This window comes from Oryza brachyantha, chromosome 8, assembly GCF_000231095.2.
Source record: "Oryza brachyantha chromosome 8, ObraRS2, whole genome shotgun sequence".
Lineage (NCBI taxonomy): Eukaryota > Viridiplantae > Streptophyta > Magnoliopsida > Poales > Poaceae > Oryza > Oryza brachyantha.
The window spans coordinates 18,020,030-18,044,308 of NC_023170.2; the positions used below are offsets into that span (position 1 = coordinate 18,020,030).

The 24,279-nt window shown below is 43.0% G+C and overlaps 5 protein-coding genes across 6 annotated transcripts; 4 read left to right on the top strand and 1 right to left on the bottom strand.

The window, feature by feature from the left end:
• Nucleotides 1-3,576: 3,576 nt before the first annotated feature.
• LOC102709485 (protein WALLS ARE THIN 1-like) lies at nucleotides 3,577-6,200 on the top strand. Its single transcript, XM_040526557.1, has 4 exons — nucleotides 3,577-3,948; nucleotides 4,070-4,249; nucleotides 4,345-4,738; nucleotides 5,295-6,200. Exons 1-4 carry the CDS (start codon nucleotides 3,740-3,742, stop codon nucleotides 5,652-5,654), a joined length of 1,143 nt encoding a protein of 380 aa, XP_040382491.1. The 5' UTR covers nucleotides 3,577-3,739; the 3' UTR covers nucleotides 5,655-6,200.
• A 499-nt stretch (nucleotides 6,201-6,699) lies between these two features.
• Nucleotides 6,700-11,080, bottom strand: LOC102700546 (serine/arginine repetitive matrix protein 1-like). 2 transcript variants are annotated; one of them, XM_040526882.1, is made up of 6 exons: nucleotides 10,072-11,064; nucleotides 9,913-9,982; nucleotides 9,712-9,827; nucleotides 8,657-9,632; nucleotides 7,838-8,143; nucleotides 6,700-7,748 (listed from the first exon to the last, which is right to left on the bottom strand). In XM_040526882.1, exons 1-6 carry the CDS (start codon nucleotides 10,322-10,324, stop codon nucleotides 7,670-7,672), a joined length of 1,800 nt encoding a protein of 599 aa, XP_040382816.1. In that variant the 5' UTR covers nucleotides 10,325-11,064; the 3' UTR covers nucleotides 6,700-7,669. The 2 variants fall into 2 exon arrangements, with proteins under 2 accessions (XP_040382816.1, XP_040382817.1); XM_040526883.1 differs by having other exon boundaries at nucleotides 7,499-7,748; nucleotides 7,839-8,143; nucleotides 9,712-9,830; nucleotides 10,072-11,080.
• Nucleotides 11,081-14,773: 3,693 nt separating this feature from the next.
• LOC102700821 (superoxide dismutase [Cu-Zn], chloroplastic) lies at nucleotides 14,774-17,498 on the top strand. Its single transcript, XM_006659642.2, has 8 exons — nucleotides 14,774-15,063; nucleotides 15,551-15,612; nucleotides 15,699-15,738; nucleotides 16,005-16,100; nucleotides 16,434-16,465; nucleotides 16,569-16,644; nucleotides 16,725-16,778; nucleotides 17,169-17,498. Exons 1-8 carry the CDS (start codon nucleotides 14,850-14,852, stop codon nucleotides 17,192-17,194), a joined length of 600 nt encoding a protein of 199 aa, XP_006659705.1. The 5' UTR covers nucleotides 14,774-14,849; the 3' UTR covers nucleotides 17,195-17,498.
• Nucleotides 17,499-17,866: 368 nt separating this feature from the next.
• On the top strand, nucleotides 17,867-18,833 carry LOC121055177 (expansin-A32-like). The gene has a single exon (XM_040527038.1). It carries the CDS (start codon nucleotides 17,917-17,919, stop codon nucleotides 18,706-18,708), a length of 792 nt encoding a protein of 263 aa, XP_040382972.1. The 5' UTR covers nucleotides 17,867-17,916; the 3' UTR covers nucleotides 18,709-18,833.
• Nucleotides 18,834-20,470: 1,637 nt separating this feature from the next.
• LOC102709764 (malate dehydrogenase [NADP] 1, chloroplastic) lies at nucleotides 20,471-24,254 on the top strand. Its single transcript, XM_015840475.2, has 14 exons — nucleotides 20,471-20,723; nucleotides 20,868-20,967; nucleotides 21,639-21,725; nucleotides 21,839-21,923; nucleotides 21,995-22,176; nucleotides 22,429-22,499; nucleotides 22,588-22,678; nucleotides 22,765-22,839; nucleotides 22,944-23,045; nucleotides 23,130-23,252; nucleotides 23,333-23,401; nucleotides 23,472-23,540; nucleotides 23,641-23,694; nucleotides 23,839-24,254. The coding sequence occupies exons 1-14, from the start codon at nucleotides 20,584-20,586 to the stop codon at nucleotides 23,890-23,892; spliced, it is 1,302 nt and encodes a 433-aa protein (XP_015695961.1). The 5' UTR covers nucleotides 20,471-20,583; the 3' UTR covers nucleotides 23,893-24,254.
• Nucleotides 24,255-24,279: the final 25 nt, after the last annotated feature.

Below are 24,279 nucleotides of genomic sequence, written 5' to 3' on the forward strand. Positions count from 1 at the left end.
AAAAAACCAATTCTTTGGTTTTTGTGCCCAGCGTTTGACCATCCGTCTTATTTAAAAAATTTTTATGAAATTAGAAAAAAAATCAGTCACACGTAAAGTACTATTTATGATATATCATCTAATAAAAATAAAAATATCAATCGCAAAAAAATTTGAATAAGATGAAGAGTCAAAGATTATAGGTAAAAAATAAAAAATTGGTTTATTTTGGAACAGAGGGAGTAGTGATCAAGGAAGGAGCAGCTAGCTAGGATCTGATCTGGAATGGGATGAATGCTAGCTTCCACAGCATGAGGTCAGTGAACACAAGGATGTCGACAGTTATATGCATGCATGGTGATGGTGGTGCAGCAGGATATTCCAGCTCCAGGTGCATAGCTAGCTTAATTGTTCACAAGCCAGGAGGAGAGGACCACTGGTCCATGTGAGAGTCGCATGTTGTGACTCTTAATTATGCTGTCCATGATCGTCGGATGAGATCCACCATTACCTAGGTTATTAAGCTAGCTACTACAGATCGACATGAATCCGGCTGGGGACCATCTCATTAGTAGTAGTTTCTTAATTATATATTCTTGTATAATATTTATACTCATATGTTAGTTTCAGAAGAATTCAGACACCGAAGTTCAGAGCTACACATTATACATACACACTAGCTTCAACCACGTATACAGCTGAACTGAATCATGGATCTCTCTTTGAATGAAGAAAAGAAAAGAGGAACCCAGCAACCATAAACAGTTGAATTAGACGCCGTTTCCATAATAATAGCCGCAGCTGATCGACACACACATATACCCAATAATGCTAGCTCCTGTGCTTGCTTTGGCCAGTTGAGAGAGAGAGAGAGAGAGAGAGAGAGAGAGAGATTATTGCAGGTGAGGTGAGACTGAAAATATACATGATGAAGATGGAGTCATGGAGATATGCTTAGTGCAGCATCTGGGGTCGATTCATATATAATTAGTAGTAATGGAGTTAGGAAAAGAGGAAATGAGGTGGAGAGTGAAGAGGAGGGTACGGTTATGTAATGAAATGAAAGGAAATGATGGTGGTGTGTCGCAGCAGAGGCGAGCAGCATATGTCCCAGCAAAGCAGGAGGAATAAAAAGGCTCATCTCGATCGGCACCTGGCCAGGCCAGCCCGGACAGATCGAATATACCAACTGATTAAAGCAGCTGCAATGCAAGCAATTCAGTTTCAGTCTGCAATACATGCAGTGATGTTGTGCATCGATCGATCGACCGACCGACCATAGTGGGGAGCTCCATAAACTAAACACACCCAAGGACGTGCATACATGATATTATTCATTTTGCTCAAAGTTCTGAAAAAGACGCCATGGAAATGTACAATGCATGGGTTGAAGGGGCATTTGCATTTAGCTCCTCTTTTGCAAACTTTTTTCTCCTTGCCTTTTCTTTTCCCCTGCTTTTCCGGAGCAGATCTGCGCAGTGGAGGAGGCATTCTTACATCACTGGAGTAGCCTTTCTTTTTCTTTGTTCCCTATGATTATGATTTCTCTCCTTTTTCAGTGCTTCTAATTAAGCGAGCCCGAGTGCAATACAGCAATGAATAATGAGTATATACTTATATGTTTACTGGAGTGATATAATTAATTTGGTCATTCAGAAAACTGTCCGCATGCATGCAGATGCAGGGCGTGGCTTCTCTGACGGCGTCATCTCTGCACCTAGCTTGCTGCTACAGCACTTTAACAGAGTGGCTCAACTCCCCTTATCTCTGCACCTAGATTGCAACAGCGCAGATCGATATATAACTAATAAAATCAAACTGTATAATAGAATCATGGTCGTTGCATGTGAATGAACATGGAAGTGGCGATTTTTATCTGACGACAAATCGGCCATCAAGCAGTCCTGATCAGAGAATAATTAAGGTGATGGATCGAAGACATTCTGATGGCCCTACAACTAACTATACCTGCACTGCATTGAGGTAAACGTACGTACCAACTGATGCAACTATATATATCCATGGACGATTGATTTCATCAAGAACTTGGGATGATATCGCTAGTATCGACGATATCGCTGTCTGTCTGTGTGTCGATCTCAATTAGTGGAGACGGAGGGGGTGGCGCCAAACGAGAGATGCGATCAAACAAGCCAGTCCATCCATCCATCCACTAATTCGCGATCGATCATGCATGCTGTCTCTTCAATTCGCTCCCGCTCATGGATCGCAAAAGCGACACTAGCTAGTGATCACATCGAGAGCTATTTAGCGCGCGTGCACACACATCAACATTTCACTTCACGTACAGTAGCACGTATGTTCATTAGCAGTCAGGCCACCGATTTACATTGGTATATTAGTCCCATTGGATTTGATTTGGGAGGTATCTAGGTGGAATAAACTATATATCATATCATAGTGTTTTTTTTTTCTACGGAGATCGATGTTAGCTAGGATGTCATGGTTGTAAAGTGATATACGATGCTACAGTTGAATGTTGCTAAAAAAACAAAAAGTACCTAATATATAGCGTGCAGATAATAAAAATATTCCATATTTTAAGATGTTTTAGTTATATCTAGACAACCTACTACATAACCCCTCCCCCACCCAAAAAATTGAGAATATTTGTTTTACAAGTGTATATATATATATATATATATACACTGTATATTTTAAGTATATGGCTAATATTTTAGTTATGAACTAAACCTCAGTCCTCAATTGATATGTATAGTTTGTCTATTCACTTTAATTTTAAATTTGTATAATACCACTATCTCCTTCCTAAAATATAACAATTTTTTGCTATGTAATTAGACAAAGTGCTTGACAAAGATAAATAGCTAAACTTTGATATATTTTGGGATGAAGGTAGTAATTAATGACCATAAGATAGTTAATTTCTTTTGCATTTTGCCTAGGTCTATTTTTATAGTGATTATTTATCTAGATTTTTAGTTCGGATAATATTATCACTACCTGGGCAATTTGGCTAGAGAGAAACAATAGGATATTTAATCACAACTACGATGCACGACCGAGTGATGTTGTCCAGAAAGCGTTGGATCCATATGACGAGAATGTAAATGACTCCACCTACTTTCTGGGGGTTGTACTGAATATTTCTACTACACCTTTTATTACACCTTTTATTGATCGGCAGCGCTCCTGCCTCTCTTTCAAAAAAAATAATATTATTACTAGTTATAATATGTACGCTTCATATACGATATAGGTACCTGCCTTTTTATTATTATTATTATCATGTGTTATTTCTTTAAATTATATGCTATATGAAAATTCTTAAAGATTACGTATAGTTTTATGGTATTTTTGTGTCATAATTACTAGTTAATTCGGCCCTTCTTATGCTTAGATACGTGGGTCCATCGAGGGATCCATAAATAAATACTATATAGGTAGTGCTAGAGTATTTTGTAAGACATGAATGTAAACGGATTTTAGGAGAATACGTCTCTCATCAGCGATGGCGCCTCTCTGAATTTGAAACGTCCTCTCCTCTCTGCTGCTCCCCCTATATATATATATCTGACACTCGGAAGCTGCATGCTAATTAAGCTCTACCTACCTACCTACCTTCTCCTTCCCTTCCGGCCGGCCGGCGGGGGCACGCGCGCGCGGCGGCAGGATCGAGCTGCACGCATGCAATAGATAGAGAGACAGAGAGAGACTTGCTTGCCGGATCGGAGTGGGCTACTGTCGATCGAGCTAGGTCGGTAGGAATCAATCGAAAATGGCGGAGGCGGATGCACGGAGGGTGTGCGGGTTGCCGGAGCGGGTGCAGCTCCATGGGGCGATGCTGGCGCTGCAGTTCGGTTACGCGGGGTTCCATGTGGTGTCGCGGCTGGCGCTGAACATGGGCATCAGCAAGCTCGTCTTCCCCGTCTACCGCAACATCATCGCCCTCATCCTCCTCGTCCCCTTCGCCTATTTCCTCGAGAAGTATATATATATATATATATATATATATATATCTACCTGCTTCTTCATTACATGATGCTTGCAGTTTGTTTAATTCATTCATGGATCATCGCCCTAACTATAATATATATGATGGATGCAGGAAGGACCGGCCGCAGCTGACTCTGAGCTTCGTTGTCCAGTTCTTCCTCCTGGCGCTCTGCGGCATCACCGCCAACCAGGGCTTCTACCTCCTCGGCCTCGACAACACCTCCCCCACCTTCGCCTCCGCCATCCAGAACTCCGTCCCGGCCATCACCTTCGCCATGGCCGCCGCGCTCCGGTACGTACCTACCTACCCCTACTCCAATATTAAGTAATTGTGCTGTGTCGCATGGAGGAGGACTGTTGGATGGATGCCTATGGCTATGTATGCAGGATCGAGAGGGTTCGGCTGGACCGGCGCGACGGCGTGGCGAAAGTGGCGGGCACGCTGGCCTGCGTGGCGGGCGCGTCCGTCATCACGCTGTACAAGGGGCCCACCATCTTCGGGCCTGCAGGCGGCGACAAGCTGACGGCGGCGGCGATCGCCGGCGACGGGAAGAACTGGACGCTGGGGTGCGTGTACCTGATCGGGCACTGCCTGTCGTGGTCGGGGTGGCTGGTGCTGCAGGCGCCGGTGCTGAAGAAGTACCCGGCGAGGCTGTCGGTGACGTCCTACACCTGCTTCTTCGGCGTCATCCAGTTCCTCATCATCGCCGCCTTCATGGAGAGGGACGCCGACGCCTGGGCCTTCCACTCCGGCTCCGAGCTCTTCACCATCCTTTACGCCGTACGTCCATCTCTCATCGATTTAATTAGGATCAGTATTGATCTATGCATGCATGCATGCATTATACGATATCTCATACCAACCTAATTAACCAAGCTTAATTAGCTAGCTGTGTTACTATATTTATTTGCACCGGCCAACCAGTTGATTATGATCACTTTAATCACAATCATTCTGTGCACAAAAGCTAAGTACTGTACTACAGTACCAGATTAAATATATATATACACCACAACTAGTTCCTTGCAAATGGCCATATATAATGTATGATTAAGCAAGCAGCTGCATGCGTGCTCTGGGGAATTATATTATCTATCTGACAGTAGTAAAGTAATGCATGTTGATTTAATTTCTGCAAGAATTGAAGCAGAACAAACAAGAAGCTAGCTCCTAGCTGTACAAATGATCACTTTTTCCCGTACCTTATATGTTTGTTAGTTAATGTGATATAATAATCGGTGTTGTTGTGAAGCCAAATCCGAGATGCATGCATGAATGAATATTGATTTGAAGAAGAGTGATGTGATGTACATGAATGAATGAAAAATGGATGCAGGGATTCATCGCGTCGGGAGTGGCATTCGCGGTGCAGATATGGTGCATCGACAGAGGGGGCCCGGTGTTCGTGGCGGTGTATCAGCCCGTCCAGACGCTCGTCGTCGCCATCATGGCCTCCCTCACCCTCGGCGAGAAGTTCTACCTCGGCGGCATCATCGGCGCCGTCCTCATCATCGCCGGCCTCTACCTCGTCCTCTGGGGCAAGAACCAGGAGCGTGCCCGCATCGCCAGGGACCTCCTCGCCTCCTCCTCCTCCTCCACCTCCTCCTCCGCCATTGCCGCCGACCGCATCGCCGCCAAGCACGCCTCCTCCGCCACCCAGCCCCTCCTCCTCCCCACCTCCGACAACGCCGTCTAGCTCATCGATCATCGGTCCTTCCGACTATCATATCTATCGCCATCAATTAGTTTCTCTTAATTAAAAATTAGCTGCGTGTGCATGGATATATAGCTACGTACGTACTGGACTGGATCGATCAAGCTAGCTACATAGTGCAGACCACGAACTCTCTCCGTCTGCGATTCGATCCCTTTTTCAGTACGACCTGAATCTTCAATCAGTCATGATGATTCACCTGCGAGATTGAACTGCCCAGTACCTTAATTATTGCTAGGATTGTTTCGTTTGGATCATGCTGTGTTTCATTTTGCTTCTTGATTTGTAACGTCGGTCGAGGCTATCGTTTGCTGAATGCTGCCTTTTGTACGTACGTCACCGTATAATGTACGTACAACGTGCGTGTGCTTCATGTACTATTGTTGCTTAATTACCTGAGTAGCTATATATTTTGCCTGCTTTGTTTTATATTGTGTACTATTTCTGTTTGTATCCTTATTGTTGTTTTGACATACTCCATATGCATTTTGCAATCAGTAAATTATTATCATCGCTCGCTAGTTACAATCAGTTGGGCCACTAAAATGAATAAGGCATCTGCCACTGTCTCTGCTAGTGCTATCATGCATGTAGTATCGCTTGAATTGGGCCGAGTTACTAGGGAAGTGCGGCCCAGGGCCCAAATATTTGAGTAGCAGCAGCAGTAACCATAGCCCGTGCAGCTGCAGTAACTCGGTGCCATGTCATCCTCCTCCAGCCGCCCGATAGAATTAATTGGCCGTCCTGGATTCCCATGGACCCACTTGGAAGCCTCTTGACCATCTCTTCCAAACTAGTACAGTAGGAGAGTGGTACTGTAGCAAATGCCAGCACTGCCAATCTTACTGGATCAAATATCACGCAGTAACATGCATGCAACAGCCTTACAGATAGATAACCTGACCTTTGGGTTGGACCCCTACCTCCCCTCTGATTGATGCAGCCAAGAGATGCAGAATTCTGGCTAGGATGGTGCACACATCAAGCAACTCTGGCCTCAACAGTCACACTCACTCACACAAGGATGAATGGATGGCTCAGGCCAGGATCCACCTGTTTCTTAACTGGTACAAATAGAGAAGACATTCAACATGCTCCAAAGACAAGCAAACAAAGGGCTAGCTAGCTTCACAATCAAACTAAAGTTGTGTTTTAGCTTCATTCCATACAATGGCACCAAACATCCGGTGCTGGACTATCTCCAACTAATCATATATACCCTGAGCATAGTATCATACACAAAACAACCTGAATTATTGCTTCATCTGCTCTGCCTGACCACCTGACAAAACCATGAACTATCTTACTTGCACCAAAGAAGATAACAAGCTACCAGAAGAGCCTCAAAATGCTTTTGCCACCCTAGATGCTGTGCTGAAACAACATTCTTTGCCTTCCTATGTATCTTCACCCGGACGGCTTGTGTTACATTCCAGATAGTTCAACTAGACAACAGGCTAAGGCATAATATATAAGGAGAACACAAGCACTGCCAAATCACGCGGAGTTTGGTGTTGATTTCACAATCTGCAGCTAATGTAAATTTTCAGATGTCGTCCACAGTATCAAGAGTTTGCCGATCTGGCTGAGACTAATTGGTTTTGTTCCTTGAGACTAAGAAAATCAAGTCATTTGGTGATGCATTTACAGATGGACGGCACTGAGTTAAGGATAGCGTAGCAAAGAAGAGTGTAACCATACAAGTCTGTTACTGTCACATGTTTATTTCTGATTGCTTGGAATTAAAAAGAGAATCTATCACAGTCAGATTTTTTTTCCTTAAGTCATCACAGAAATAATGATAAATTGATGGGGGAGAAGGACAGTGCTGACAATTTGAGGCAATGAATTCTTCATGAAGGTGTAATAAATTGATTGCTGAATATCACACATGTCACAAAATGAATAAAATTGCACTTTGAAGCTACTCCCAGAACTATGAGACACACACCCAATTACAATGAGCACAGTTCATAGGAAAACAAAATCACAGCCCCTTACAGTGATTCAGTGCTGTCATCACTCTCTTCACAAAAGGGTGCAGATTGGATTATAACCCGAGCTCCAGAAGCAAGCCTGCAGTGATAAAAGAAATTGTCAGTTTCTAGGAAAAAACAAAAACTACTGGGTGAATAAATGGAAAAAAATAATGCGAGGCAACTCAACTTTCTTCGATCTTGATCACCTTCTCCTTTTCCTCATGGAATGATTCCACCCTTGAAGAAGATAGTTTACCGAGTGATAAATCAGTCATCCTATTGCTTGCACTTTTTGATGAACCCAGCGGTGAGGATCTAGTACTACACTCTTGTCGACTAGAGCTGTTCCTGACATCAGAGTTGGGAGACAATATTGTTCCACTTCTAGATTGCTTACATGATATCATTTTGATAGTCTGTGGCAAACACCTGAAACTGCCTGACTCAGCCATACTTTCCATGTCTCTGTTGGAATCTGATACTCTACAGACTCTGTGACATGTTCAAAAGAGACGCTTGGTTAATGGCTAATATATCTAACCATTATATTCAAGAAAGGAGTTGTTGAGCAAGGTAACATAACAAAAAGGGAGTTGTTGGGCAAGGTAACATAACAAAAAGGTATATGCCCATTCTAGCTAGAAGGCAACTTAATGAATTGATGCAGTTAAGCGTCAAATGTGAACACCTAAAAAGTAACCGTACGATAAAATAATTGTCATTTGTTGAAATGTCTTATTCACGGGTTTTATTTTCCTCTTTCCTAGGACAGCATAGACAGTATAAGATGGACATAGAGAAATTAACTTACGCCGTACAACACATCAAAATGTTCAACATTTAGTGCAACTAACCAATGTTAGCTCAGGCATTCAATGAGAAAGGCCACTGTATTTGTAAGATATATATGGCATCAAAACTACAGTACTGACATGTAATCATGAATTGAACTCCATATTGCCAACACCATAGTCCGCATTCAGAATAAGCTACAGTATGACGTACCTGTCCTCATCGTAAGAAGACGAGCGTTTAAGCGTTGGTGTTCCTACTTTCCCTGACTCTTCCTGCCTCTTTGTCTCGACCAAGCTTCCACTGAAATATTCTGATTCTGGAATTCTCATTCCAATTGTTCTAGCGTTACAAGGAACGTTGTCGAGGTGCCGCAACGCCATAGGGGTAGAGAACATTGGAGAAGGGAACTCAACTTGTGTAAACCGAGGCCTGTATGTTGGGATGAGCCCAAAGCTCCGGTGATCCTTAACAGAAATAGAGCCACAAGTGATCAGCTGCATGAGCAAATTGGCAGGCTTGAACTTTACACCCATTGGGGCAAAGAGATGTTCCTCCTCTAGGGCCCTAAAGCTACTCCTCCTACTGGCTTCTGCCCTTATCAGGGACTCCAATGTCTCAACTCTACCACCTGGAGAAGCATCAGAGGAGCACACCAGTGGTGATTCTCGAACAACTCCAGGACCCTTTGGCGATGGTTGTGTACTCCTTTGATGACATTCTTGAATCTCAGCGTCTGATGTACCATCCTCTGTGCATACCCCTGTCATACGAGTATTCCTCTCAGGAACGTCCCTCTCACTGTCGTCGGTCTGCGTGGATGCATCCTGGGCTCCGATGGGCTTGCAAACTCTGTACTCTGAAGGTCCTGGAGAGCTTGCCTCTGATAACGGAGGAGCAACTCTTCCTGCCGGTTCAGGGGACAGGTTTCCAGATGAGCCAGAACGGGGAGTCCTGCACTGGTCATCCTCACGGTTGGTGGAAGCAGACGACGAAGGCAGCAACGTAGCCGATTGTGCCTGCTGCTGTGGTTGGGGTGTAGGAGGTGGTGGGGAGGCCTCTTTTGTAACAGCAGATGGAGATGACGACGACGAGCACCCTTCCTGCGATCCTCGCGAATGAGGGGACTCTTCTGGAAGGTGCTTCAGGGTCTCAACCTTGGGCTCGCCAACGCCATTCTGCTGCCGATCTGAAACGAGGCAGAATTGGAGCAAGATCTGATGAATGGTCGATTTCAGTAACTGCGAGGCAATTCGTCGAACACAAACCTGGTGGTGATCGGTCGAGGAGCTCGGAGCCCTTGAGGATGTACTCGTTGCCCTGCGCCGGGAGCACGAGGTCGTCCTCCGACAGGTCGTGCCACACGAAGCCATTCTTGTAGCTCCTGCTGATGCTGGACGGATCAGGCCAATCGAGGAAGAGGAAGGTCGAGAGTTTTAGTACCCAGGAAGCCATGAATGTACATATACCTCTTGCACGACCAGGAGTACATGGCCGCCATGCCCTTCCCTCGAAGCACGTTGAGGCGGTTAATCACATCTGCAGCGCATTGGTAGGGGAGGGATCGTGAAGAAAAAAGAAAAAAAAACTGCAGCTTGAACCGGAAAGGCGGCGCCTTTGTTACAGACCTCGCAGGTAGAGTCCCTCCGGTGAGGCGAGCGGCACCTCGATGAAGTGTGGATGCTCCAGATGGCGGTTGCGGCAGAGGTAGTAGACCACCGCGACCCTCTTGGATGACGGGGAAAGGGGCGGGGGCGGCGAGCGCGGCGGAGGCTGGTGGTGGCTCTTGCCCGGTGGCTCGACCCAGACCTTGTTACGGCCAGGGCTGGCGGCGGCGGTGGCGGCGCGACGGCGCGTCCTCGTGCCACCCTGACCCTCCATTGGTGCTGGTCGCTTCGGTACGGATCAAATCGAAGTTAGGGGTTTGCTGGGCATGGCAAACAAGCAGTATGGAGGAGGGGAAGACGATGTGATCAAGGAAAGAGAGTTGGTAATGTATGATCGATTGGGAGGACAAAGAAAGGTGTGATTGGGGATGGGGCACCCCAGCCAGCACGACCAGAGGCCGGAGACGGAGAAGGGGAGGGAGGAGGCCGGAGAGGAGACAGACCTGCCTCTCCAATAATTAATTCATGCGGGCTTCAAAAAATAATTAATTCATGCAGCAAATGTAGAGAGGAGGATCCAAGCTGCCGCGAGGCTGCAGCTGTGAACTGTTCCTGTTAGGTTGTGTCGGACTTTAGCAGCTGCATCATCTCAAGGCTCAAAGCTGCTCCTGCATTAGCATCAGCATTACTGCTGGCTAGTAGCAGTAACTACCAGCAAGAAAACTAAAACCAGTTGCCATTGGAGATGAACAATAACAAGATGAGTAATTTGGTAGTCCTGTATGGAAAGTGATGCGAGAGAGAAAGAGAAAGATCACTGGACACTGGTACTCCTAACTCCTACTACATCTGTTGCGAGTGCGTCTTGGTTTGGTGCTTTTTGTCTGCTCATGGTTGCTCTCCTCCCTGCTTGCTTTCTGTCTCTCCTCTCCTCTGAATTCATATATTACTGATGCTGGATTACACATGGCAATGCTGCTACTGGGATCCAATTACAACCCAAACACAGGCTTAACAGTTACTACTGCTAGTATTACCGTTGCTGTGGCACCGCACCACCAAGGCGTGGGGCTCGTTGGCAATGGCACCGCTGTGTGTCTCGGATTTATTGCTACTCACAAGTAATCCTCCGCCCCTGAATTTTATCAGGCTGGGAGCCTACGGTACTTTTACCTACCTAACTGACAATACAGTTCCCCATCTACCTGCCTGCTCTCTTTATTTCTAGCTTGTTACTAGTACAACTACTTGTGCTGCTGGTACTTGTGTGTGTTTGGTAAACAAGCTAAGCAAGCACAGCTTGTTTGATTCCATTGCCACATGGGGTGCAAAGTGATGCAAAGTAAACCAAAGCAGAGACCGGAGAAGGTAAGTGCCCAGATGTGCGATGGAATTCTGTCTAAATGACAGCCTAACCTACCATTGCATTGCTTCCCTTTCTTTGTTAATCTCTTTAGCAACCTTGTTTGTTAATGTGATCTCTTCTTTACCTAGCTTTATTCCTCTGGCCTCTGCTTTTAACATGTAGCTCCCCTTTAAGTTTAAAATCTAGTGGATGCCCCACTCATCAGGAATTCAGGAACTAAACAAACAGATTCAGGAATTCAAGACCTGCTTGCCTGCATCTAGCCTTCAGTACTGAGCAACTTGGAAGACGACTAAAATGGGGCAAGACAAACTGGAAGGACCAAACAGTACATACATGTAGATCTGAAGAGTAATGATGGTTGAAAGTTCTCCTGCACCTAATTCCTTGTCATGTACATCTGCATCTGTCTTCTTCTCCTCCTAAATTTTGCTCTCCTATATATGCTGCATCGTGCTCCTGCTATACGAATACGATACGATCGAGCTGCAAGAATAATTATGGCCGGCCCTGTCGATATCCATTTCTTTAATCCACATACCGATCATTGTTCCTATTTGTATGCATTGTGCTACTGTTGAGTGAGTCCAATCACAGAGGAAGCATTCAATTTGACAAATGCATGCATGTACTATGGGTATAATGTCATCTACCGACGCTAATAACAAATAATTTCTCTGAGATGGACGCTAACAAATACTCTCCTACTACTGAGAAAAATACTGTGGTTGATGCAAATGCCATGTGTGATATGTGTGTATGATACTATAATTAATATTCTTGGGAAAAGTTAAGATGATGCTTATTACGTGCGTGCAATTAGGCGACACTACTTCTTTTTCCCCTCTTTGTTGAAGTCTGAAGACTAATAACTACTCTCTCACATGCATTTCTGTATTTTTGTTGGTATTTATAATTAAATAGTAAGTTGTGCTTCGAAGAATCCATTACAAAGAAAAGACAGATATATGCATGATTGGGGTTGGCGCAAGCATTCAGTCCGGTGGATGGATCATTCGAGGTACCAATCACATGGGAAAGATGACACAAGAAGGTTATTAGTTACTGCAGATTATAATGATGGCTGCTTGTTGGGGTCTCGATTATTACTACCATTAGTTGGAGTCATTCAACTTTAAGATAGTCGTATATGTCTCAAGAACATGCAAGCGTATGCCAGTGCCACACATAAACAAACCACCAATAAACTATTATCAACACAAGTCAACTTCTTTTCCAGAAAATAATTTTCCGTTAGACGAAGGCTAACTAAGGGTGTGTTCTTCCGAAGTGAATGGATTAATAGATTGATACACATGTTTTTGAAACTTGTTCTTTTAGATGTATAACATCCTTTCAAAAATAATTTAATTTAATTTAACTTTATAGTAGTTAATTCATTAGTTTAGGAATAGTTATCACAGCAGCCATTTAATATATATATAGATATAATTAAGAACGTACGGTAAGAAGATATATGAAAGGATAGCATGCACATATACATATTTCTGATCGTCTAATTACTTAGCTAAAACTTGTGTAATTAACTTGTAAAAAATATGTTAATTGCTTACTCTTCTCTGGAGCATCTAACGTAAAACATATACTAGTAGACAAGTATGTGGTCACATCCATGCGCGCATACATACCCAAATGAACATACACATAGACGCACAACTCCTTAGAGATTAAGTCCATGCATCTTATCTTAATATTAATAAAATATTAAAGTCATGGTAGACATATGAGCATAGATAGATATATTATTTACCTATCACTAAAAAATACTTAATCGTAAATACCATCATCTGTGGTAAATACAGTGCTTAAACCGGACGAAAGGTTTTACCATAAACTTAATAATATATGGTACTGAGCTACGTCATATCCAAAGGAGACATGATTTGAGAAAAGGGGAGTCGTAACGTACGGAGGAACTGAGGTGCATGACACAGGCTGGTAATCTTCACATGGAGGGGTCGATGTCAAACCATATATTTATAAATAAAAATAATTTATAAATAAAATTTGTATATATATTTTTAGCGATATAAAACTATATGTTAAAAAGTAAATTATGATCGAAGCATATTAAAATTAAATTTATATTTAAAGTTAAAATTTTAATTTTTAACTTATCAATATAAGCAGAAACGAAACCCCGCGTGAGATGAGATTGATCGACACAACTTTGCATCATCTGGACTGAGTGATGATGAGTCGACTGCCTATGCAGAATCCATAATGGTGCAGGCCCGTGAAGATAGAACTTACAACTAACCAGTAGTGGTAGCACTTAATTTACATGTTTCCAGGCAGGCAGGATTATCAGTGGAGACTGCATATGCAGAATCCAAGAAGATGATGATAATAAATAACGTAAATGACCAAATTAATTAAGCAAAATCTCAAGTTGGGCTGTCTGCTAGCTATTGCCGACTAGCATGAGTTAGACCCATCCTGACTTACTAATTTCCGTGACAATTTTTTGGACGTTGCATGAGATGTGGTCGATGTACTATTTTCATTTTTTTGGGGGGGGGGGGGGGTATCATATGCAGGAAATCGATGTAATGCACTTCATTACCACTTTAAACCATACTAAAATTCGGCGTTACCAAAAATTTTGACAGGGTAATAAACTAAACAGATGTTGCCATCACTACCGTACTAAAATTTGGTAGCTCTAAAAAGTTCCTCATATAAAAACATTGCCAAAATTTGGTTATGGTTTTAAAGCAAAAAAACAAAATTTGCTTGTAGTTTTAAAGAAGAAAACACCAACGTCAGAAAAATTTGGCAATATCAAAATGTGCTAAAATTTGGCAGTCAATAAGGTTGATTTTGGCTGCAAAGTGAAGAACTGAAGATGACCTAAAAGGTCTCCTAAAATGGACCTAATCTATCGATTACGAGCCCAACAACCACTTTGAGACCTGGGTGCCCATACATTTTATTTGTACGCTCCCCTCTCGCCAAGAAGCACAGCAGGGCTGAATTGAAATGGGCCTTGAATTTTGCTACTGAAATGCTCTTGGGTGTTGGCATCTTCTTGGGAGAATAATAGAGAAGAATACTCTAGTACTCTTGAACAACTCAAAAGTACAAATACTATGAGTATACATCTTAACTTAGAAATACAAAAATATCTTTTATGTGCTGGAGGTTAAGATCTTTTATGTCACATTGCTGTATGTGTTGGCAATATGGCACAGCCACAAACAACATCATCTATCTGGCAACGGAACCCTGAGAGTGTAGGAAGGAAGCAACGGCCAGGATTGATCGGAGTAGGACAGGTGGTCGCCTCTCATCTCATCTCATCCTATCTATCACTGGACTATAATAAATAACCTTATCATCGTCTCGCCAAGCCACTTCACCAACCCCCTCTCTCTCTCTCTCTCTCTCTCTCTACGCCGCCGCCGTCGCCATGGCCGCGCAGACCCTCCTCTTCTCCGCCACCGCCCTCTTCCAGTCCCCTTCCTCTGCTCGCCCTTTCCACCCGCTCCGCCTCGTCGCCGGCCCCGGGGGCGCCGCCGCTGCCAGGGCGCTCGTCGTCGCCGACGCCACCAAGAAGGCCGTCGCCGTGCTCAAGGGCACCTCCCAGGTCGAGGGCGTCGTCACACTCACCCAGGAAGACGAAGGTCACTTCCACTTGCCCACCCTATACAACTGCCAGTACAAGCTTCCTCGATTAACTGACTGCCTAGGCCGCTACTTAACTTGGGCACCCCAAGAAAGGATAAAATTCCCCTCTTTCGTCATGCTATTTATTTGCAAAGCTCTTCTTTTTATTAAAAAAATCAATAATAAAACGCATAGCTCGAATTTGGCTCTGTACAAATGACTACTTTCTGCTTCGGTGATGTGTGTGCATTGCCATGAGTCAAACTTGCAATGCACCTGCCTGTCATTTCTTAACTGTTACTACGTCAATTGGAGGCATACGCATGATTTCATTTACTTCAAAGTTCACACACTAGAACATAATATTTGGCTTACCAATTTCTCACTTGTAGATAGAAACTGAAGATTCACTAGCAGTGTACATAGTAGGTACATTACATTCACCATCCATCACAATGCTCCTGAGTGTGTCTCATTCCTCTACTTGCTCATGTATATCATCAGGTCCTACAACAGTCAACGTTCGTGTAACAGGACTTACTCCTGGACTTCACGGCTTCCACCTTGTAAGTGTTGTGCTTGCATTTCTTCATTTTTATTTAGAAAATAATAGTCTAATTACCCCTAAAATATATTTATGTTTGTTTTACAGCACGAGTTTGGCGATACTACAAATGGGTGCATATCAACAGGTTGATTGTCCACTGAATTCAGTTATTCCTACATATGCAAATGATTCACAATTGAAATGATCAACATCTGCACTCCCCCCTAATAAGCACAACCAAATTCCTATTTAGATTAACTTTCAGCTTGCATTAATTTTTTTTCAGCATACAAGTGCCATCTAACCTCTGCAATGCTCATAGCCTCATACAATGAAAAACAAATAGTATCTGTTCAATTCACTGAGGCATGCCTACTTACATGGCATGGCATGACAAAATATGTCTTGCAGGACCACATTTTAACCCAAACAATTTGACGCACGGTGCACCAGAAGATGAAGTGCGTCATGCGGGTGACCTGGGAAACATTGTTGCCAATGCTGAAGGTATAGCCTTCAATAATCACTACCAATGCATTTTAGATGTTTTCTTTCTTAGGCCCTCATCTTTTCACTTCTAACTTATGCTTATAAGCCAAAATTTGAATTTTCAACCTTAAATTTGGAGTTGATTTTGGTGCTTTTTCACCATAGTTTATTTTCAGCCTTTGCTTTTAGATCGCTAAAAACATGTATATAAAATTTTTATGTACAAATTATTTTTCGTTTGCAAATATGTCGTTTGACCTTTCTTTTAAAAATCCAAAAGATGACCCGTTAATTTATCCTTCTGGGTATTACTTATTTTATTGTTTGTTTGTTTTAATTATGATCATACAGGGGTAGCTGAGGCAACCATTGTTGATAGCCAGGTAGAGTTACATAATCCGTTTTTACAATTAGTACGAGTTGTGGTTTGCTGTTTATGAACTCCAAAAATCAGTGTACCAACTTTTGATGGTCTCTTCAACATAGATTCTTCTTACCGGACCAAATTCTGTTGTTGGGAGAGCATTCGTTGTTCATGAGCTTGAAGATGATTTGGGGAAGGGTATGTCTACTTATGCTCACGCTTAACATCTTTTCCCGTGAGTTTACACACACCTCATTTTTTATATCCATCACTTTTAGGGGGGCATGAGCTTAGCCTCAGTACTGGAAATGCCGGTGGGCGACTTGCATGTGGTATGTCTATGTATCAGATCTCTGTTCCATGAATGTTATTGTAATGTTATTATGTTACATAGGTGCATGCATGAATAAATATATTGGAATAAACAGATATCAGTAACGAAAAACATTATAAACCTTGTATTCAAAAAGTAAATGTTCACCTGGTGGTGATCATAGAAGACATTGGATTAGTTGCGGATTCTGCACATGGTTATACAAATAACTCACAACAGCTGTTATTCATGAGACATTCATGATTGTCAAGTGTTTATAATTCTTCAGTCTTGACCTGTAATCTAACTATTGCTCAGCTCTGCTAAATATATGAAGTGCAAGTGCAGCCGACTTTTTTAAGAAAGGAAAAGTGCATCTGTTTCCAACACTAATATATGTGCTGTGCAGGTGTCGTTGGCCTGACCCCGCTGTAGGTCGCTAGCCTGCAGCTGAAATGTTGGTATCACATCCATGTCAACCTTTTTGTCATCATCGAGCCTGAGACAGTGTCGTTCTTGTATTACATGGATTTTGCAACATGGATGCTTAATAGTATGTGTTGATCGTTCGTCTCACAGTAATAAAATTTAGTTGAGCAAAATAAGTGTCGTCACATGCCCTGATATCCAGCTTGTCGAACATACATTGTGAACATGAGCTGTTTGTTTTAACCTGCACTTCATCTTGTTATACACAATGCATAAAGAACCATGTGTCATACATAACTTCTTTGTTGCTGTTTGTCATTGCGTAAACCCTGATCTGATATTTATGCTACAAACTTTTTACTGTTGACCTATAGTATATAACATCGTAAGCTGTATCATAAAGCATAACATCGTCAGCATAGGCAGTTTGAGTTAGCATGCTGCTATAAACATGTCAGGTCAAGCTGCCTGCTGCCCAGTCGCTGATAACAGAACAGCAGTTTTGTTGGTTTTTCTTGGATGGTCATCCTCCAATTGCTCAAAACCGCTCGCTAATGGAGCATTTCCCTCAACAACGGCAAGAAGCGCAAGCTCTAAAAATGGCCAAACTAATTAGGCATAATGACGTATTTAAGCGTATGATGTGAAGCACAATGTTTCGGAAATCTAATCCCCGGCTAGCAAGTAAAAAAAAGTAATAGCCGAAGAAGGTAAATATATAATAATCGATGATGTGGTGGCTGGGGCTGGGGCTGGTGGTGGTTGCGTTGGTGGCCGAGGCGGCCGGCGGCGCGAAGGTGCACCGGAACCACGGGAAGTTCACGGCGGGGCCATGGAAGCCGGCGCACGCGACGTTCTACGGCGGGCGCGACGGGTCCGGCACGCTGGACGGGGCGTGCGGGTACAAGGACACGTCCAAGGAGGGGTACGGCGTGCAGACGGTGGCGGTGAGCACGGCGCTGTTCAACGGCGGCGCCGGCTGCGGCGCCTGCTACGAGGTGCGGTGCGTGGACAGCCCCGACGGGTGCAATGAAAACGCCGGCGCGACGGTGGTGGTGACGGCGACGAACCTGTGCCCGCCCGACCCCAGCAAGCCGGGCGACAACGGCGGGTGGTGCAACCCGCCGCGCGAGCACTTGGACCTGTCCATGCCGGCCTTCCTGCAGATCGCGCAGGAGAAGGCCGGCATCGTGCCCATCTCATACAGACGGGTGCCCTGCGTGAAGCAGGGAGGGCTGAGGTACACCATCACGGGGAACAAGTACTTCATCCTGGTGATGGTGGCCAACGTGGGGGGCGCGGGTGACGTGGCGGGGCTGATGGTGAAGGGGAACAAGCGGGTGAAGTGGACGACGCTGAAGCGCAACTGGGGGCAGGAGTGGCAGACGTCGGAGGACCTCACCGGAGAGTCGCTCACGTTCCGCGTCATGACCGGCGACCACCGCAAGGCCACCTCCTGGCACGTCCTCCCCCGCGACTGGCAGTTCGGCGTCACCTACCAGGCCACCAAGAACTTCTAGCTGCCTCCCTCCTCAAACACGATATATTAATTGTTTCTTCGTTATTTCATTACTCATCACAAATACAAATGTGATGCGTCTATGCTTGGAGGAGAGATCAATGAAATTATTGATAGGTCCGTCCAGCTCTACGTCTCCATCAGCATGTAGTTCACTTCGATCGATAGCTCAACGTGCTGGCCATTTCCATGCCGCACCAATAGCTAGCTAAGATGACTGCACAGCTCTCTCCTTTTTTTTTTCCCTCGTCTTTACGATGCATTCTAACATAACATACAAGAGAATTTTATACTAAAAATTAAAATACTTATAAAAATAATAAAAAAAATCTATCAAAAAAAAGAAGAGTGTCACACCTGCCAGTATGTACTAGGATGCAATTTTTTTAGCACACGGGTGCATGTCCACATGTTGCTTATATATCATCTAAATAGTCATCAAAAAATATGACAAATTTTTATAAGATATATTAATATGAGTTATATCACTTTACAAACATGTAAGTTTAAATTCAACTTCTACATGTGGTAAAAAAATAATTATAAATGTACGTATACTTGTTTAAGTTTATTTTTGTTTTTTTACAACTTGTAGAAGTTAAATTTAAACTTACATGTTTGTGTAGTCATATAACTCACATTAATATATCTTATCAATTTTTTAAAAAAATTTTTATAGCTATTTAGATGATATGTAAGCTCTGCTTGAAAAAGTTTGCCGCATGTACTATTACTGTATCCGATAGAGCCTCGGTAGAAGATGTATCCGATAGAGCCTCGGTAGAAGATGTAGCTTTGTGGCCCTGCACCTTTCCATCCTTAGCTCCCCCTATCCATGGAGGACGACTACTGGTTCTTGGTTGGGTCACGGAGGTCTCTTCTTTTTGCAAGGCAGTGGACGGCAAAGATATATCGATGATGATATCTGGGGTCAATATATTTTCTCAAAGTTTGATATCTAAAGTAATCTCCACTCTTATTCTTTTTCTCATGCTTACGCTTGTAATACAAAATTTAAATTTTTTATCTTAAATTTAAGGTTGATTTTGAAGGGTTTTACCAAAAGTTATTTTTTACTCTAAGATTTTAGATGACTAAGAATTTGCATATAAAAGTTACATTCGTAATTTATTTTTTATTTGTAGGTATGTCATTTGGTTTTTTATGAAAAAAATTAAACAATCACAATATTCTTTGTTGATTGGCACATGGACAAATTGCTATCACATCTAGGATTCTACTACCTCCGTTCTAAAATAAGATTATTTTTTAGTTTTTTATATAATGTTTTGATTTTTCGTTTTATTTGAAAAATTTTTATGATTAATATTTTTATTCTTACCAGATGATAAAATATGAATAATGTTTTATGCATAACTAATTTTTATAAGTTTTTGTATAATTTTTTTAAATAATATGAATGGTCAAATGTTGGACACATAAAAACAAAAAATAATGTTATTATAGGACGGAGGCAGTACCACTTAAAGTAATATTACGATGATAATTTGTTCGAGTTAAAGAGAGTTTATGGCGTGAAAATAAGGAATAAGAAAATGTAAGAAAACAGCAGGGAGAAGGTGCCGAGCGATGAAGTGGACGCTGACATGGCTATGCACATCACTGAATCAGTGCCGTATATACACAGTGTTCGAGGAGGAGCAGTTGGAAGTACGCCGTACTAGTATGTATAATAAATACTACAGTAGTAGGAGTAGTATAAATACGGAGGAGGAGGAGGAGGCTAATCCGAATCCCTCCCGCGTGCTAATAATCTCCTCCACTCCTTGCTTGTTCGCGCTCAACTCAACGCACGCTACCATATCCAATTCCATTCCATTCCAAACCCCACCTCTCTCTCTCTCTCTCTCTCGCCATGGCAGGTGCAGCCTTCGATCTCTCCTCCCCGTACTCCTCGTCGCCGGCCCCTCTCTCCTCTCGCCGCGCCACCTCCCTCCTCCTCCTCCGACGCCCGCACCGCCCCACCTTCCGCTGCTCCCTCGACGCCGCCCCAAAGTCAGTTACTTACTCATCACTACACACACTCTCTTCAATTTAGTGTTCTTCTTGGTCAAGCCCACACGCGCTTCCTTCCAATTCTCTCTTCTCTTTGTACTACATGCATCTTGATTCGTCGACCTCAAAAACTCTGCACCGCAGGCAGGCGCAAGGCCCACCCGCGGCGGTCGCGGCGGAGGAGGCGCCGGCCACGCGCAAGGAGTGCTACGGCGTCTTCTGCACCACCTACGACCTCAAGGCGGTGAGTCCCACGTACCATCTGTTTGTTCAAATGCTCGCCTGCTCTCCCTTCGTTTCTTTTGGTTGGTGCCGCCCGCAAGATTTCCTTTCTAAGCCTGGCTTGTTGCTATGCCGACTGTGATGCTGCATCCGATTCCTTTTCATCGCCATCGCCCCAGTTGGTGTTGGACACTCCACATATTCGGACACAGGAAACAAATACTCACGACGTGTTCGATCGATGTACTACTGTTTCTGTTTCATGAACTTACCGTTATTTTCACCTCAAGGATCAAGCTTTTCTCAAACAAACTAAATAAAAAAAAACCTTTTTGGCTCCTAGGTACTTACTTACAAAGCAAAGTCTAGGATCAAATACCGGCTTCAAAAATGGGCATTGCACCTACCATTGACCTCTAGAAAATCTGTGATGGTATCGTCTGATAGGCCGATAGCTGTAAACGTGCCTCTCTGTTCTCACCGAAAACAGAGTATAGGATGCATTATTGTACTCTCTCCTTACCTGTACAACTTTGTCGTCATATCTTACCATAGACCGATAGCTGTAACCGGTTCTTCTAACCCAAGTTACCTGAATTGGAGCATCACTCAGTTCCCCACTTATTCATTTCGATGCAGTACTGCCTGTTTATCCTAGTCTGTTTATTGTGTGCCCTGTTGAATGGAACGCAGGATGAGAAGACCAAGTCCTGGAAGAGCTTAGTGAATGTTGCTGTGTCAGGTGCAGCCGGGATGATATCAAACCATCTACTTTTCAAAGTAAGTAGCTTACTCAAAATGCCTAGGCTGGAAATACATGAAGGAAACTTGCCAGCGCATGTACAATAAACATATAACAATGCTGGCCATTTCTTTATTGTAAACGTTTGCAGCTTGCCTCTGGTGAGGTGTTTGGACAGAACCAGCCAATAGCACTTAAGTTGTTGGGCTCTGAAAGATCAATACAAGCACTTGAAGGTATCTTCATTCTTATTCATCTGGCCTTATGATTAGAGACACACAATCATTTGCTAAAACTACAACTGTAGGTGTGGCTATGGAATTGGAGGATTCACTGTATCCATTACTAAGGGAAGTCAGCATTGGTATAGACCCTTACGTAGTTTTTGAAGACGCAGAATGGGCTCTCCTAATTGGGGCTAAGCCTAGAGGCCCTGGAATGGAGCGATCTGCCTTACTAGATATCAACGGTCAAATCTTTGCTGAACAGGTCTTCCTTTTTGCTTTCCCCTTCTCAGTTTTTTTGTGGATTATACTGCCGCGAAACTGTGAGGAAACCTCCAAAATGGAAAATGGACCTGCCAGGAGGCACCTTAAAATTTCCAACCTCTGACTAACTATAGGATTCGTTTGCATAAAACGTGCAACCAACCTCAACCAGCAAACTAGTAACACTCAATACTTGGTAGCAGATGATTGTAAGTTTTACTCTTGTTATGCTCTGAAATTCTGATTGCATCAGGGGAAAGCACTTAACGCCGTGGCATCTCGGAATGTGAAAGTCATAGTTGTGGGAAACCCCTGTAACACTAAGTATGCAATTTTTTGTTTATGCTCTCTAACTGTGTCGTTTTATGCTATTGTCATGTCTGGATTAAATTTTTCTTTTTTACTTTTGTAGTGCATTGATTTGTTTAAAGAATGCTCCGAACATACCTGCTAAAAACTTTCATGCGTTGACGAGGTTGGATGAAAATAGAGCCAAATGCCAGGTACTTGATACTAGATCCGCAGTATTTTCAATGTATTTTATAGTTTGATTTCAAATAAATAATAGTCTTAATTTTTCTTTTTGCAGTTGGCACTAAAAGCGGGTGTATTTTATGACAAAGTATCAAATATGACAATTTGGGGGAACCATTCAACAACTCAGGTGAAGATATGATTATATGTGACTGGCTTTCTATTGTAATATTTCTGAATATCATATCTAGGTACTTTTGTTAATTCCTAGTACTGATCATTTACTCTGGGTAGGTTCCTGATTTTTTGAATGCTAAAATTAATGGAAGACCAGTGAAAGAAGTCATTAAAGACACAAAGTGGTTAGAAGAGGAATTCACCAAAACAGTTCAAAAGGTAAGCCCCACAACAATTTATTTTTCAATTGAGAGAACTGAAACGATGTTGCGTTTGTTCACATCATTCCTATGGTTTCAACAGCGTGGAGGAGTCCTCATTGAGAAGTGGGGCAGATCTTCAGCTGCATCAACTGCCGTTTCCATAGTGGATGCTATTAGGTCGCTTGTAACTCCTACACCAGAAGGCGATTGGTTCTCTACTGGGGTAAAATTCGGGACTTTTGGTTGTTGGCTGTTTCCCTTAATTTGTTATGCCTCTGAACCAAAAGAAACGGTAAAACTCAGGTTTATACGACTGGAAATCCTTATGGCATAGCAGAGGACATCGTGTTCAGCATGCCATGCAGGTCAAAGGTATGTTTTCCCTGCCTTTTCTTATAGGATCAGACACCGTTGTCGTAAGCGAAGTATGTGCTTCATACAGGGTGATGGTGACTATGAACTAGCTAAAGATGTGGCAATGGACGATTTCCTCTGGGAACGGATCAAAAAGGTATGATATGTGCGAATCGCTGTTTGGTAAAATATTCTACTAGATTGCAAAAGCAGCATGCAGGTTTTTAAGTTATCTATGAACCTTATAATTCTTTCAGAGTGAAGCTGAACTGCTCGCCGAGAAAAGATGCGTTGCCCATCTTACAGGAGAGGTAAGTAAAGTGATCATGAAAAATCCTTTTGTTTATGTCTAACATTACTATAAAGTCTTACATTATTAATCAGAAGAGACCTCAGTAAAACAAGAATTAAACTAAACTAAAACGCTACTGACTGCGTCTGTTGCAACTATGCAGGGCAATGCATTTTGCGATCTTCCAGGAGACACCATGCTTCCAGGAGAAATGTAGACTTGTTGCGGTAACCCACCCTGGCTTGTGTTAGTTCACAGGGGTTCCCGACGGAAACACACACACATACTAGCTGTAGTTGAGAAAAACAACTGCTTGCAGGATGGAGCAGTTATTTATATGCATGTATATTTAATAAGGATGCCATAGAAATTTCAACTATGTTGCCAGAGTTTATACGCTAATATAATGCAATCAAATGATAAATAAATGCAACGTATGTTTTTTTTTCAAGCTTTGTAAAGTAAAGCATTTCAGCTTATATTCAGGACGACAACGCAAGTGTTGTACAAAATATAGCTGTAAACATTTTCTTTATCGCCAGATACCTGCGACCGACAAATGCAACAGAGCGTTTTCTACATTAATATAATCTTTCCCCTTCAA

Excerpts from the sequence above, each read along its gene's own strand:
- LOC102709485 (XM_040526557.1), top strand. The coding sequence starts at position 3,740 with ATGGCGGAGGCGGATGCACGGAGGGTGTGCGGGTTGCCGGAGCGGGTG. Across the intron at positions 4,250-4,344 it reads GCCATGGCCGCCGCGCTCCG|GATCGAGAGGGTTCGGCTGG; the intron begins GTACGTACCTAC and ends CTATGTATGCAG. Across the intron at positions 4,739-5,294 it reads TCTTCACCATCCTTTACGCC|GGATTCATCGCGTCGGGAGT; the intron begins GTACGTCCATCT and ends AAATGGATGCAG.
- LOC102700546 (XM_040526882.1), bottom strand. The coding sequence starts at position 10,324 with ATGGAGGGTCAGGGTGGCACGAGGACGCGCCGTCGCGCCGCCACCGCC. Across the intron at positions 9,828-9,912 it reads TACTCCTGGTCGTGCAAGAG|GAGCTACAAGAATGGCTTCG; the intron begins GTATATGTACAT and ends CAGCATCAGCAG. Across the intron at positions 7,749-7,837 it reads GTGATCAAGATCGAAGAAAG|GCTTGCTTCTGGAGCTCGGG; the intron begins TTGAGTTGCCTC and ends TTATCACTGCAG.
- LOC102700821 (XM_006659642.2), top strand. The coding sequence starts at position 14,850 with ATGGCCGCGCAGACCCTCCTCTTCTCCGCCACCGCCCTCTTCCAGTCC. Across the intron at positions 15,064-15,550 it reads ACTCACCCAGGAAGACGAAG|GTCCTACAACAGTCAACGTT; the intron begins GTCACTTCCACT and ends GTATATCATCAG. Across the intron at positions 15,613-15,698 it reads GACTTCACGGCTTCCACCTT|CACGAGTTTGGCGATACTAC; the intron begins GTAAGTGTTGTG and ends TTTGTTTTACAG.
- LOC121055177 (XM_040527038.1), top strand. The coding sequence starts at position 17,917 with ATGATGTGGTGGCTGGGGCTGGGGCTGGTGGTGGTTGCGTTGGTGGCC.
- LOC102709764 (XM_015840475.2), top strand. The coding sequence starts at position 20,584 with ATGGCAGGTGCAGCCTTCGATCTCTCCTCCCCGTACTCCTCGTCGCCG. Across the intron at positions 20,724-20,867 it reads TCCCTCGACGCCGCCCCAAA|GCAGGCGCAAGGCCCACCCG; the intron begins GTCAGTTACTTA and ends TCTGCACCGCAG. Across the intron at positions 20,968-21,638 it reads CCACCTACGACCTCAAGGCG|GATGAGAAGACCAAGTCCTG; the intron begins GTGAGTCCCACG and ends AATGGAACGCAG.